Source organism: Neoarius graeffei, chromosome 3 (assembly GCF_027579695.1).
Source record: "Neoarius graeffei isolate fNeoGra1 chromosome 3, fNeoGra1.pri, whole genome shotgun sequence".
NCBI classification, from domain to species: domain Eukaryota; kingdom Metazoa; phylum Chordata; class Actinopteri; order Siluriformes; family Ariidae; genus Neoarius; species Neoarius graeffei.
Window position 1 is genome coordinate 106,373,722 of NC_083571.1, and position 16,578 is coordinate 106,390,299.

At 38.5% G+C, this 16,578-nt stretch overlaps 1 protein-coding gene across 2 annotated transcripts in view; it reads right to left on the bottom strand.

The window, feature by feature from the left end:
• Nucleotides 1-6,759: 6,759 nt before the first annotated feature.
• gphnb (gephyrin b) overlaps nt 6,760-16,578 on the bottom strand; it is a 412,308-nt gene continuing 402,489 nt past the window's right edge. For both annotated transcript variants that reach the window (XM_060916134.1, XM_060916133.1), the window contains 5 exons: nt 15,318-15,391; nt 15,170-15,234; nt 13,325-13,428; nt 12,488-12,584; nt 6,760-7,066 (listed from right to left, as the gene is read on the bottom strand). In XM_060916134.1, coding sequence (XP_060772117.1) covers nt 6,933-7,066; nt 12,488-12,584; nt 13,325-13,428; nt 15,170-15,234; nt 15,318-15,391 — 474 coding nt within the window. In that variant the 3' untranslated portion in view covers nt 6,760-6,932. The remainder of the gene's footprint in view (nt 7,067-12,487; nt 12,585-13,324; nt 13,429-15,169; nt 15,235-15,317; nt 15,392-16,578) is intronic.

The following is a 16,578-nucleotide window of genomic DNA, read 5'->3' on the forward strand; positions in this document are numbered from 1 at the left end:
TATTTATGCAGAAATATAGAAAATTCTAAAGGGTTCACAAACTTTCAAGCACCACTGTAACACTGTACATCTGTTCATTCATTTTCGCTAAACTTCACTCCAGCTATTAATCTGCAACGTCTATTGGTACAGTATTTTGCATTAATGTTAGTGATATGTGGTGAAAGTAGAAAGGAGGTTGAGTTGGGTTTGGAGAGATGGAGATATGCACTGGAACAAAGAAGAATGAAGGTGAGCAGTAGCAAAACAATACATGTGCATCAATGAGAATGGGGATGAGAGTGTAGTGAAGATGCAAGGAGTAGACGTAAAGAAAGTTGGTGAATTCAAGTACCTGGGGTCAACTGTGCAGGAAAATGGGGGCTGGGGTAGTGAGGTGAGAAAAAGTGCAGGCAGGTGGAGAAGGATTTCGGGAGTCATTTGTGATAGGAAATTCCCAGCAAAAGTGAAAGGTAAGATGTATAAGACAGTAGTGAGACCAGCTGTGATGTATGGGTTGGAGACCGTACCCTTAACAAAGAGACAGGAGGCAAAGTTGGAGGTGGCGGAGTTGAGGATGTTAAGGTTTGCGATGGGAGGTTGGACAGGATAAGGACAGAGCACATCAGAGGGACAGCACATGTAGAGAGCTTGGGAATTAAGCTAAGCGAGATGAGACTGGGATGGTATGGGCACATCCTGAGAAGAGATGCAGAGCATGTTGGAAGGAGAATGTTGAGGATGGAGCTGCCAGGCAAACGAAAATGAGGAAGGCCAAAGAGGAGATACATGGATGTGGTGAGAGAGGACATGAAAGTGGCAGGTGTGGTAGAGAAGGATGCTGAAGACAGGGAGCAATGGAGACGAAAGATCTGCTGTGGCGACCCAATCGGGAGCAGCCAAAAGAAGAAGATGATTCCCCACCACCCAAGTTTAACTTTTCCACATGTTGTAGTGTTTTGGCAAAACTGATTTAATCAATTCTACAGGAACTTCATAGCGCTTACTTTATTTGACCAGCAGTGATTGCATGTTAAAGGAATATTCTGGCATTTTACAATCTAATCTCTGTCTACTGCACCTGTAGGTTTTGTGATTAACATGAACAATTGTTTTGACATATACTGAAAACTGAAAAATGGTCAAGCAAGCAAGAATTAATTGACAAGCTTTCATATCATGAAAATATAAGCGCAGCTGCAGAATTTTGTCAACAAATATTTGTGTGAAACACATTAAACACGAGCTCCTAAATCTGCTCCTTTTAGGAATGGAACCAGCGCGGCGGCTACAATTATCGACACCTGAACAATCTTATGACTGTTGTAAAAGGAGGAAAGACTTTCAATACGTAAATTGTGCATGAATAATTACTCAAACTTCCACTGGAAAAAAATGAGTTGATTCCTCATTACTTAGCGTATCAGATCACGTGACACCGTTCCACAGTTATCGACACCCAGATGATCTCATCTCATCTCATTATCTCTAGCCGCTTTATCCTTCTACAGGGTCGCAGGCAAGCTGGAGCCTATCCCAGCTGACTACGGGCGAAAGGCGGGGTACACCCTGGACAAGTCGCCAGGTCATCACAGGGCTGACACATAGACACAGACAACCATTCACACTCACATTCACACCTACGGTCAATTTAGAGTCACCAGTTAACCTAACCTGCATGTCTTTGGACTGTGGGGGAAACCGGAGCACCCGGAGGAAACCCACACGGACACGGGGAGAGCATGCAAACTCCACACAGAAAGGCCCTCGCCGGCCCCGGGGCTTGAACCCGGACCTTCTTGCTGTGAGGCGACAGCGCTAACCACTACACCACCGTGCCGCCACCCAGATGATTATTTATAAAAAAAAGAAATAATCGGTATGTGGTATTAAGCTAACAAAACATAGTTTTTATTTAAAATATGTTTTACACAGACTTATATTTAGTACAAAATATATTTTATATAAATATATCGATGTTGGTGTTTATGTAAACGAGGAAGTAATTCTAATGTTTATAAACAGATGAACTGATAATGTTTAACCTGCGTCAGAAAATCGTTTTGTTCCACTTTCTCCCCACTTTCTAAGTATATTCGTAGATCACATTTTGCTAATCATTTGATGTTTTGTAGTAATTTCTAGTTTTGTTGTTTACCAATAAATGTCAACAGGGAATTGACACTGTAACCACATGAAAATCCAGGTCAAAGGTCGCATTTCATTTCTCGAACCAAAACTTTATATTTTTACATCTAAAAATATAAAATGTCTACTGATATTGTAATACGGGGTAGATATTTACAACAAACTGCAAAAAAAAAAGAAAAAAAATCTGAATGGAATAAAAAAAAACCTGAATATTTCAAGCATGCTAGGAATTTAATTCTGGTTTAATTCTATTTATTGCAGTAGGATTCCAAATACTCTATAAACATTCCATTCTGTTATGAATCAGAAAAAAAAATATTATAAAAATCATGGCACTTGAATTTTTTTTAAAGTCTTTCATCTACTTCAACAATGTTACACAAAGATCGATCCATAACAGTTGTAAATGTCACTTAATTCCACAGGGTGTCGATAATGGTGGACACTGGTGAAAGTGATCACTATTATCGACACCTCACACACGTGACTTCTCAAACGCGCGTTTAGATACAAAATGGCGGCTGTCAAATGAAAGAGTAAGAAACAAAGTAGGTTTCAACAAGGAGATCATGAAATATGGGTGAATTTGATCAGTAAAAACATGTCCATGATCTTTCCACCATGCTTACCTGCGATGATAACGCCCAGGTTTTCCTCAAATTGCTGATGGTGCTAAAAAAAATTCCATCTCAGGTAACGAACTTTGTCATCAGACGACAAGATCAAAGGGTGAGGCGGGTCTTCCGGTTGATTAATTAACCAATAATAACTGTTGTAACTGAAATTCACCTTTGTAAAATTGTTTTTTATTGGTAAATCTGAAAAGGTGTTGATAATTATGGACTGTCAATAATTGTAGCTGCCGCTCTACTTTTCTCCCCAAAAAAGTTCTTTCATAAATTCTGTTGTTACCAAGCCTGTAACGATTCACCCAATTTACAATTCCATTGAGAATACTGGGTTCATGATTCAATTTCCCCATTATATTTAAAAAAAAAAAAAACTAAATGAAGACAATTTTATTACCAAAAAAATTCAACATTTATTTTCCTATTCTTTATCAAATTAATTATTCCTTTGATAAATAAAAAAGCCTTTTCTTTAATTTTCTTAATAAGCAGCAACAATTATTAAGCCACATTTGTAAAGGTTGGATTAAAATATAATAGCATATTCACTAAAATATTCATTTTATGAAAAATGAAAAAAGTTAACAAATAGGTGTTTTCTTAATAATTGGGATAGCGATGGGCCTAAACAATTATTCGCCGAAGGTGAGGTGAATATCGGTGAATAATGACCGAGACAAAGTCAACGTTATTATTCACCGATATTCACTGAGCCTGAGGCAGATAATTGTTTTAGTATAAATACACAGGTGATTATTTTAAAAAATCATATTAAAAAAATCATTAATTTCAATCTTCAAAATCAGCATGCAAATATAATATGTGCAGACTTGTGAGACTTATCTACGCCGACTCACATAAAATACTTTGTTTTGAAATCGATAAAATAAATCACAATTCCACCTTACCTTTGAATAGTTTTAGAATAAACTTCGTAGCATCTTTACTGCTTTTTGGAACAGCATTTTCTTTCATAATTTGTAATTCTTCCTCATTTATGGTGACAAAGCGATTGGCAGCCATTTTGCCAACTTGCTCGAGGTGATGATCGAGAAATAGTCTGAAGCTCATGACCAATCACTGCGTACGATTTTCTATAATCACCTGCATATTTATACTAAAGCTTTATGACCATTACCCCCATTTTTCTTCTCTTTTCTTTCACGTTTGGCAGTCTATAAAAAGAGCATGTGATTTCTTGTTAAATCTATTTGTGGAGTCAATAACTCAACAGCTCTTTCTCATTTTCCGGCATTTTTTGTATATTTTCATGGCATTAGAGCTGTGTTACTTCCACCTAGGGTGAAGTCACATGCCCTCTGATCTCTAAACAATGTAAGCACAGTTAGGAAAAACGAAGAGATTACGCAGCCTGATAATAATAATAATCGTGATTAATTTTTTGTGGCTACTGCCTCATAGAGGCAAAGCGAGGCAGTAGCTACTATGTCATCGTGTTATATGAATGTAAGAACGAGTGTAACAATAGCGAAACTTCGTAACCAATCAGCACTTATCCTGATCAAGTTTGATTGCCCATCCTACTTCTTGATAAACTTCAGAACCAGTCAGAACCAGAAACGAAATAAGAGAAACCTCGTTATAACTTCGTAGTATCGGAAGATAATCGGCAGATAAAAAGATAAACAAAATTCACCTCGTGGTTCGCCAAGGCTACTGATTCGAGATCAAGTAAGTGGTGTTTATTTGAAGTAAATTTACCTTTTGATTATCACAGCTTTTGTTCGGTCCTTCTGAAAGGTCAAATGAAAGGTTTTGTAAGTTTTTTTGAGCTTTTTGGCAGATATATTGAGAAGCCAGTATCAAACTTCTATTCGCTTTAATTTTTGAATTTAATTTTTAATTTTAGAGTCTTGACACTATACTTGTGAAACAAAATGTGCTCATTAGTACTAAATAATGCTTCTAAGACAATTCATGAACACGTATTTTCTTACTATTTTGAAAATAGATCTAGTTCACAGCACTGTATTTTGAACAAAACACAGTCAACAAAATATTACAAGCCATGATGCTGCTCACAGCTTGGTGATGCTTGCAAGAAATGAGGCGAGTGTAATTGATAACATGTGCTATATATGCTATATTTACTGTATGAACATGGGATCAGAAAACAATTTTATTTATAAGCAGTCGCCACACGTACCCATAGGGTACCTATTTTTATTTCATTGAATCAATTCATCGTAAATTTGTATCGTGATTTATTGTTGCACAATATATCGTTACACGCCTCCTCATTATTATCTCAGACAGATACTGGAGAGCAAATTTTAAACATTTATTGAAGGACTGTTTATTGAATGTTTTTGTTGTATTCCTGGAATACTTTGCCTTGTTGTCACTTGCTAACACATCACACCTTTTGTCCAGTTAATAAAATCCACAACAAATAGCTCAGGACTGAGTTTGTCCATTTTCAAATCTGCTAGAAAGCTTCATTAGTATCTAATGTACACATAGTGCAATTGCTAGTTTTCATATTTACATTTGTAAATGTATATTTACCTTTACAATCGGTGGCAATAAATATATTTTAGCCAAAAAGAAAATTTTGTTTTCATGACTGTTTTTATCAACAAGATGAATCTCAGAATTTATTTTTTCCTTTCACCTCTAGTGACCAGTGATATTTCCTTAAATTTGTCCATGTGTGTTTACAAAGATAATATAACCATCACATAAATGATGCTATGGCCTACCTGTTTAAATCGCTTGCGTCAGTATTACTCCGACAACATAGTTTTCTGGGTTTGGCACACGATACAAGACATTTTTCATGCGAAATATTATAATGGCACATTTCATGAAGAACGTTTGTCGAAAAAAACCTCTGTACAAATCATTTTTTTATATAATGATCAAGGATTTTATTATCATAGTGTCTCTCATCAGTTTCATATCATTACAGAAAATGTTATTGTACAGAGTTTGTTCAGCAATGTCTCCTCTTTGCTCGGTAAGTTTTCTCCGCAGTGCTGGTCACGTAGATCTGTACAACACGGTTTGTGTTTTTTACTGTACAGGTTTGTGTAGTAGGTTAAAAAGGCTCTCAGCACTTAAATAAGCTGTTTTACTCAGCATGTTATATATATATATATATATATATATATATATATATATATATATATATATATATATGTATGTATTTCAAATAAAAGATTATCCAGTGACTCCACCCCCTGGGGGTTAGGGGAGGAGCTTCACCAGGTCAGGTGACTAATAAGGAAGCTTCAGGGATCGGGCGGGCGGTTTCGTGTTCCCCCACACAAAACCCCCACTGCGTACATAAACAAGACTCACAAGAGAAACAACAAGCAAAGCTCTCGGTGAAGCCGTAATGGTGCGTACGGATGAGGAAAAAAACAGAGTGTCGCAGGAAGTGCCACTCTCCACTCTCCTCACATGATACTCGTGTTTGAACTATCAGATCAGTGTGTTGTTTAGCCAAAAAATGAAATTTACACAAGGCCCCGCCACTTACCCCAATGCATTTTGCACAATGCTAAACTGAGGGCTGTAAGTCTCCATTACTTGGTAGCTACATTTGCCCTGTAGCTCCAGTAAATACATAAAGAAGCACATTTCAGACACCAAACATATCTTGGCTGATTAATTAGATTTTGGGGTCGAGAGGAAGTTGTGTAAAAATGAATTTTTAGCCAAACTATCACTTTAAGATGAGGAAATGATGTATATATATTTTTTTCCTGGCAGGCACCTACTGCTTTCTATTAAAATGCTACAGCTATATCGATAAGGTCTAGCATCGAACACACAAAGCAATCGCAATGAAAAGAACAGAGCTGTCTTAATATAATAATCATGAGAAGAATAATGATCATAATCAATAATAATAAGAGTAATAATTATAATAATATATTACAGAATAAATCTCTTTTTTACTTAAAAGTTATTTTTTTAAGGTTTTAAATACTAGGATATTTTTTAAATCTTTTTTTTTTAAATACATATCTAGTAGTTTTTTGTGATCAAGATGTCGACTATACTTCAACGTTATCCAAATCAATAAAAACTAGCTGTGCCATTGCATATTACAGAGATAGTCGATGATATGTGGGCATGCACCGTGAACCACCGCTCGCTCGCAGCTCTATGCTCCCTCCATCCCTCTGTCCCTCACTGACGACATCATAGCCGCCCTATGACCATGACGTCCACCACCTCGCCTTTGTGCAGCTCCACGTATTGCTCTGTTTTGGGAGGTAGCATGAGGAGGCCGTTGGCGCTGCGCATGCTCATCAGCCGACTGTTCACCTGGTTCCCTGTGTAGGAAATGAAATGAGGATGAGAGAGTTAAATCATGGCTCTTAAAGCGCACAAGAGAGGGCAGGGATGAATAGAATAAAACAGTTTTTTAGTTCACAGTAAGGATAAACAAGGGTGGATAGTATCAAAGATTTTTTTTTTTTTGCTGTTAACAAATGTCTGAAAGAGTATTAGTTTGGATTTTTGAGGAAATAAGTGTAACAGCACCACCAGCAGTGAAAAGAAAAGATTCTTTCTAGCCTAGATTGTAGATTCTTGTCGCCTATCAGATGTGATCTCCATTCATGGAGATACTTTCCAGCCCTCTTTGCTGACACATCCACATAACATCATGTCATTAGCAGTTACCAATAAGGATCACAGGAAATACAGTCATAGACATCATGAAGAACATGAATGAAGTGAATGATTTACTCTTTTCTTTCACCAAAATTACTCTGGGTTGTTTTGTGGGGGGGGAGGGGGGTTGTGTGTGAATGAACTGGTTACTGCTTTTCTGTTGACCATGTTTGATATTTGAAGAAAACCATAAACCAATAAAAAGCACGAAAATTAGAAATCACGGATGCTGTTGCGGCGGCATGGTGGTGTAGTGGTTAGCGCTGTCGCCTCACAGCAAGAAGGTCCTGGGTTCGAGCCCCGGGGTCGGCGAGGGCCTTTCTGTGCGGAGTTTGCATGTTCTCCCCGTGTCCGCGTGGGTTTCCTCCGGGTGCTCCGGTTTCCCCCACAGTCCAAAGACATGCAGGTTAGGCTGACTGGTGACTCTAAATTGACCGTAGGTGTGAATGTGAGTGTGAATGGTTGTCTGTGTCTATGTGTCAGCCCTGTGATGACCTGGCGACTTGTCCAGGGTGTACCCCGCCTTTCGCCCGTAGTCAGCTGGGATAGGCTCCAGCTTGCCTGCGACCCTGTAGAACAGGATAAAGCGGCTAGAGATAATGAGATGAGATGGGATGCTGTTGCAAATCTGTTTGAAGTGTGTATGTAAAGTGTGTGTGTCCCACATGATTATGCCATCAATTATGTTTGTGCTACAGTGTCTTGCAAAAGTATTCATCCCCCTTGGTGTTTGTCCTGTTTTGTCGCATTGCAAGCTGGAATTAAAATGGATTTTTGGAGGGTGAGCACCATTTGATTTACACCACGTGCCTACAACTTTAAAGGTGCAGATTGTTTTATTGTGACACAAACAATAATTAAGATGAAAAAACAGAAATCTGGAGTGTGCATAAGTATTCATCACCTTTCGTATGAAACCCCTAAATAAGAGCTGCTCCAACCAATTCACTTCATAAGTCACATAATTAGTTGATTAAGATCCACCTGTGTGCAATCAAAGTGTCACATGATCTGTCACATGATGTCTGTATAAATCAACCTGTTCTGGAAGGACCCTGACTCTGCAACACTACTAAGCAAGCAACATGAAAACCAAGGAGCCTTGAAACAGGTCAGAGACGGAGTTGTGGAGAAGTATAGATCAGGGTTGGGTTATAAAAAATATCCCAAACTTTGAATATCCCAGGGAGCACCATTAAATCCATTATAGCAAAATGGAAAGAATATGGCACCACTACAAACCTGACAAGAGAAGGCCGCCCACCAAAACTCACAGACCGGGCAAGGAGGGCATTAAGCAGAGATGCAACAAAGACACCAAAGATAACACTGAAGGAGCTGCAAAGATCCACAGTGGAGATGGGAGTATCTGTCCATAGGACCACTTTAAGCTGTGGGGTTTTATGGAAGAGTGGCCAGAAAAAAAAAAACGTTGCTTAAGGAAACACATTTAGAGTTTGCCCAACAGCATGTGGCAGACTCCCCAAACACATGGAAGAAGATTCTCTGGTCAGATGAGACTAAAATTGATCTTTTTGGTCATTGTGGGAAACGCCATGTGTGGTGCAAACCTAACACCCTGAGAACACCATTCCTTCAGGGAAGCATGGTGGTGGCAGCATCATGTTGTGGGGATATTTTTCATCTGCAGGGACAGGAGAGCTGGATGGCACTAAATACAGGGCAATTCTGGAGGAAAACCTGTTTAAGTCGGCCAGAGATTTGAGACTGGGACTAAGGTTCACATTCCAGCAGGGCAATGACCCTATACATACTGCTAAAGCTACACTGGAGTGGTTTAAAACATTTAAATGTCTTGGAATGGCCTAATCAAAGCCCAGACCTCAATCCAATTGAGAATCTGTGGCATAACTTGAAGATTGCTGTACACCAACGCAACTCATCTAGCTTGAAGGAGTTGGAGCAGTTTTGCCTTGAGGAATGGGCAAAAATCCCAGTGGCTAGATGTGCTAAGTTAATAGAGACATACCCCAAGAGACTCGCAGCTGTAATTGCAGCAAAAGGTGGCTCTACAAAGTATTGACTTTGGGGGGTGAATATCTATGCACACTCCAGATTTCTGTTTTTTCATCTTAATTATTGTTTGTGTCACAATAAAACAACAATTTTCACCTTTAAAGTGGTAGGCATGTTGTATAAATCAAATGGTGCTAACCCTCTAAAAAATCCATTTTAATTCCAGCTTGTAATGCGACAAAACAGGACAAACACCAAAGGGGATGAATACTTTTGCAGGACCCTGTACATCAACCATAAATGTTTTATAGTCAAGCTGTTGATAGATATTAGAGTCTCACTTCCATCTTATATCATGAGCAGCCATCACTGAGGCAAATAAAATGGGGTTATTTTCGGTCATGACAATGAGGAGTTAAATTAGTGCTCTTCAGCTCACAGAAAGGGCAGGACAGATAAAGCACAATTCTTTTAACTTGTTGAGAGGACAAGGTGAATACAGATGTATGCAAATGTTTGGGTACTCCTGGGCAAATTGCATATTTGGTTGATTTTTGGAGTGAAAAGAACCTCTGCAGCAACATATTAAAAATGCTTTTCTGCAATTAATTAATTCTTTTTTTTAATTGCTTTGAGGTTACAGAAAGAAAGACAAGACAAAAATACACATAAAAATATGCAAGCTATAAAAAAAACCCAAAAAACCCAGAAGGACAACAGAAAGACAGTAGAAAGAACTAGAAAAGCACTCGGAGAGCGCAGACCTCCGCCAAGAATCCTTTAAAAAATTCCGGGGTCCAGACGGTGATCCGGATCACCGCCAAAATTTAATGGATTGTTACTTGTGCCCAGTCACACCTCTGGAAAAAATTTCAGAGCAATCTGTTCATTACTTTTTCCATAATGTTGCTAACAGACAAACCAACAAACAAACAAACAAACCAATGCTACCGAAAACATAACCTCCTTGGCGGAGGTAAAAACTCAAGGCTGACAAGGAAGACAAAAAAAGAAAAACAAGAAAGACAGAACAAAATCTTTTTATTTTGGCACCAACACTGCTGGGGGATGATGGGGTTTTGCTCTCTCTTTTTACATTTATTGTACGTAATCATTCTATTGTTGTTGTTGTTCTTATTGTCTACAATTAATTCATTAATGGACTTACTTTATATTTGATTAACTTAAAAGATAGAAAAAAATTAATAGTCATTGTGGCATGTGCAAAGATTTGGACACCTTACTTAATACTTAGGAACACCCCTTTGTTTTCTTTGTTCTGATGACTCTTCCATGCAGATCATATCTGTGCAAGCAACTCTGCACAATAAAATGTTGCACCACCATTTCTGTGTCAGCTAAACTTTCTTGTAAGTCCATGCTGTCATATGAGGATCATAGAATTTATTACACTCTCAAAACTGTTATGCCTAATTCTTAAAGGACATGGGACATGAAACATAAATGCACGCTATATCAGTTTCTTTCCATTAAAAATATGAAATAATTGCATCAACAAATACAAAATTATCTATTAAATTCAGCAAAATCGTTATACTCGTGATGATTATATGGCATTTCTGCTCGAGCTCCGATATGCATATTTTACAACCGGAAGAGCCGCTGTCACGTGATCATACGTCACAAAAACTTTCGGGTACAGCACAAGCGGGTAGATGAATATGGAGAAGTGTGAATCATGATGATGACGAATGCGACAAAATAGTTTTTGTGTCTTGGATGACAAGAAAATTGTTTCGTCTTTAGAGTGTTTAACGTACATTGAACATCATGGTGTATTGCGACCTCTCAGTCAGTCAGACGCGCTGTTACTCCTGTTAGCAATGTAGCTAGGCTCAGCATGGCCAACGGTATTTTTTGGGGCTGTAGTTAGATGCGACCAAACTCTTCCACGTTTTTCCTGTTTACATAGGTTTATATGACCAGTGACATGAAACAAAGTTCAGTTACACAAATTGAAACGTGGTGATTTTCTATGCTATGGAAAGTCCGCACTATAATGACAGGCGTACTAACACCTTCTGCGCGCTTCGACAGCGCATTGATACCTTCACTCGGAGTTGTACCATTATTTTTTAGACAGGGCGGACGGACCAGGGCATTCGCCCGCCTGGCCGTGCCCGACGAGGAGCGCTCTCGGCCGGCTTGGGAGGAAGACGGCAGCCCCTCCTGGATGTGTGGTTTTACCATGGGCCTCATGCGGTAAGGATTAGTATTATAATTTTGGGTGCATCAATTATTGATTATCATAATTCTGACTCGTTTCGTCATTTTGAATGTTTTCATCTCGGACTCTGGAAGCATTGTATCTCAATCAATCTCGAAAAATATCAGCAAAAAAAACCTAGCTTGCAACGGACTTTAGCTAGATCTATGATGAACTTTCAATGTATGATACAAAAATAATACTTCTTTCAACAGATCATTAGCCTTTGAGCAGAATTGTTTTTAACTTACCAGGAAGTGTTATTGAGCCGACCGCTTTCAGTTTCATGGGGACTGAATGAACCCTCACTCTCAGAATCATCTGACCCGTCAGAATAAAGACAAGATCTACATTCATGTGAATTTCCAGCTATCGGTTCGAATTGATAGGGTCTAACTTCACATCTCTGTGAAACATCGGGAATGTCACTGTCGATGGTGTCCATTTCGGTAACCTGTTTACATTAGATACCCAAGCGCTGGCTCCTTGAAAAGTTTTTGTGACGTCACGGGTCACGTGACCGCTTAGCTAATTAACGAATCGTTGTTTTACGCTGATGTATAAAAAAGTTGAATAATGTGATGATTTTCACATTTTTGACGCCCTGCAGTGATTTAGATGGCATTTCTTATGTCCTTTATACATAATTATAACCAGAAAAAAATCCATGTCCCATATCCTTTAACTTGCCTACTGAGTCAATTAAAACCTAACGAGTTAGCCAAGTTCTCAGTTTTTACAACTGGAAGGGTGTCCAAACTTTTGCACATGCCACACTAATTTTTTTATTTTTATTTATTTTTTTTACATTTTAATCAAATATAAAGTAACTGCATTAACATTTGCAGAAAACAATCATACTATGTGTGCTCACCTGTGCTCTGAGCCCATGGCAGCGGCTCCTGATGGTGCCATGTTAAAATACAGCGGTGATACTCAGGACGTGGGTCCAACTTTACATCACAGGACAACTGCAGACACACAGCAAGAGACATTTCATCCACTAGCTTAACCTGGAAATTTGTAATAAATTACACTTAAACACTAACCCAGTTTTCAGTCAAGTTTAAATATTGGAGTCGACAACAAAGTACAGTTTTTATATCGTTACCAAACCTTAAACAATAATTAGAGCATTTAAAACTCATCAAGAACACATTATGTAAAATGGAAATAGTCACAAATTCTAGCATGTAAGTCCCTACTGGTCTTACTGCAAAAAACGATATCCTAGCAACTAAAAATATCTTGAATATATTCACATTTATCCTATTACAAGATTATAAAAAAATAAAATATTAGATTATTAAATCCATTTCTGGACTTTTTTCCCCCCCAGCTAACCCTAGCTTCAAATTTTCTTAGTCTATTGGTGGATAACTTTGCTTTTTCTCGAACTCAATGCTTAACATTGTTCTGCCAACAGAGCAAGACTATTTCAAGCTTGAATGTACTCAGAACATTGTCGAGAAATAGGTTTTTAAAAATCTTATATTTGATTTCATGTAATCTTATAATAGGAAACACACATCAATCCGACTCTATTCAAGATATTTTAACTTCAGAGTGTATTGGACTCATATTAGTGGGACATGAAAGAGTCTCGTTTGAGAGAATCGGATTAGATTTTGCAAAATTAATAAAGTAAAGGAAGAATTTAGACCTTGTTAAACATCAGGATTGTACACCAGAACATAACTGTGACTCTTACTCTAGCTTTGATGATGGTGGGTCGTGGGTCCAGGATTCCCTGCATCTTCCTCAAGGCGGGTATGACGAAGAGATTACACGTGACCACAGCTGACACGGGATTCCCTGCAAAAACAAAATATTATCTTATTCATCTGTTCAGAGCTGAGACAGCTAATCAGGGCCATATTCACAAAAAAAAAAAGAAAAGAAAAAAGAAAAAGCAAACTGCACCGTCAGTGAAAAATCAAGAAGACATTGCCTTCTTAAAAGCTTCTTTGATTTGGTTTTATTGAAATAGAAGTGTTTACCTATTCAACGGTGTGAATTACTGACATATTATATATATAAAATATACGCTATCTGGCAAAAAGAGTCGCATACCCTAATACTACATTGACTACTCTAATATTAGCTTTGCAGTCACCATGCCATTGTTTCAACAACCTTATGCAACATCACAACATTTATTTCCATCCATCCCTTATCCGTAACCGCTTATCCTGTACAGGGTCGCAGGCAAACTGGAGTCTATCCCAGCTGACTATGGGCGAGAGGCAGGGTACACCCTGGACAAGTCACCAGGTCATCACAGAACTGACACATAGAGACAAACAACCATTCACACTCACATTCACACCTACGGTCAATTTAGAGCCACCAGTTAACCAAACCTGCATGTCTTTGGACATGCAGACAACATGCAAACTCCACACAGAAAGACCCCCGTCAGCCACTGGGCTCAAACCCAGAACCTTCTTGCTGTGAGGTGACAGTGCTAACCACTACACCACCGTGCTGCCTATTTCCATCCAGAGCTGCATTCATTTTTTCTTGAGATCTTGTATTGATGATTGGAGAGTTCAACCACTCTGTAAAGTCTTCTCCAGCACATCCCAAAGACTTTCAATAGGGTGAAGGTCAGGACTCTGTGGTGGCTAGTTCACATGTGAAAATGATTCCTCATGCTTCCCACAATTTGAGCCCTAATTCTATACCCACGTCATCAGGAAAGAAAAAAAAATCATTGATGGGATAACCTGGTCATCCAGTACATTCAGGTCATCAGCTGACTTCATTTTATTGTCACTTTTCTATTAAAACCATTAAACATAACTGTGAGTTTTACTGTTGCTTTTTTATGATTTGACTTCACCGAGTGTTTAAGTGATCTCTGATCATAGTCAGTCAAGATTCTTTTCCGACCACATTTCTTCTGTGAAGTTGATGGTTCACCACTATCCTTCCAGGTTTTAATAATGCATTGGAACGTTCTTAACCCAATTCCAGTTTAAAAAATCTCCTTAGTTGTTTTCTTTGCTTGATGTAGGCCAATAATTTGACCCTTCTGAAACATGGAAACGTCCTTTCCACGACCATGGGATACGTCTTCCGACATGATTATTTAAGAAACGAGAAGCTACTCACTGCATCAGTTAGGGTTAAAAGATTTGTTGCCAGATGAAATATTAATCACTGCAGTAGGCTTATTATCTAATCAAATGCTCTTAAGTATTTACTTACTTAAATCCAAATGGCGACTTTTTTTTTGCCAGACAGTGTGTGTGTGTATATATATATATATATATATATATATATATATATATATATATATATATATATATATAAATAAAACACCTAATTTTTCATGCAATTATCCAGTCAGCCAATCAAATAAATAAAACTGATTAAGCACACAGACAAAAGAGAAAAAAAATAAAACATGCAAAAATTAATCAGCTTGCGAAACAAGAAAATGACAAAACATGAGACAGAAAATAAAACAGAAAATTAATCAGGACACAAACTAAAACATTTGTTTTAAAGCTAATAAATACATACCAACAAACTCTCTCACCATCCCTACCTGGTAGAGCAAAAATTAGCTTTCGTGTACCGTCCATGTCCAAAGTGGCAAATGTTGTAGGGAGACTATACAGAAGAACAAACACAAATAATAAGACTGCTGCTTAAAACTGCTTTTCCAAACATTGGCTACTCAGTCATCCACTCACCCGGGTTTCATAAAGACACGCCCAAAGTGAATCTGAGCGTGAAGGTCAATATCCAACACCTGCTTCAGGTAGTCCTGTCGAAACAGGCCAATTAAAGGTCCACATTCATGATGATCGAAACACACATTCTCATAAAACCCCAGACAGCCCCAGATGGCAGGGGAGGAAAGTCATACATTATTTATCACCATCTCTCACTGCTGTGGAAAGATCCGCCTGCGTTTAAAAGGTGCCACGAGATGTCAGCATGGAGCCGTATCAACACTTAGAGTGTAATTTATCCCCGCCCTGTGTTCCAATAGCGTTTTCACCACGCCCTTGTCAACTTCCCCTCATGACATAACAATGCATTAAGACTTTATTGAAGTAGAAGTTTCTTTGTATACGCACTACATATGCAAAGGTGTCTTTTAGTAACATGGATAAAAGCATAAAAGATGCAAAAATAAAAGGATATAGATAAAACGAAGCATACAAAGAAACAAGAGCTGAGAGAATTTTCGAGAACAAAGTAGCTGAAGTGATTTTCTTAATTTATATGGCCTTAATTTATATGGTCTATTTCCTTACAATTGCTAGCATGCTGATTAGCTGATAGTCTAAATAGCCAACTTGCTAACTAACCAGAAGTTGTCAAGTATACGTGGACTATCTGGTCCGGAGATAAACAATAAAAAAATTAACACTTGATATGAAGAAGCAATTCAAATTCTCATCTCATCTCATTATCTCTAGCCGCTTTATCCTGTTCTACAGGGATTAACGTTTTTAAAACGAGTAGGCAAGCTGGAGCCTATCCCAGCTGACTATGGGCGAAAGGCAGGGTACACCCTGGACAAGTCGCCAGGTCATCACAGGGCTGACACATAGCCCATGTTTACATTAGACCGTATCAGCGGATCATCAGATTAACGTTTTTAAAACGATTAGCATGCACACAGCAACACCAATACACGGATACGCTCGGCTCCGCAGGCATCCTGCGCTCCAAATCACTCCGCCCTGAACAGCGAGTGCCCTCTGGAGGGTGCGCACTCCGGCCCTGCGCAGCTCACAGAGCGCGCGAGTGAAGCGCACAACCAGTGATTCGGGACTGAGCCGCTGTGTGTGTGATCCCAGCGCATATCACTTACCACTTGCAAGTGGAAGGATGGCAAGCCTAAAGACAATCATAACTACACAATGGGCAGTATTTGCATCAGTATTTGCAGTATTTTCATACTTTTATACTCTTTAATGAAAGGTGATACAAGGCGGAAGT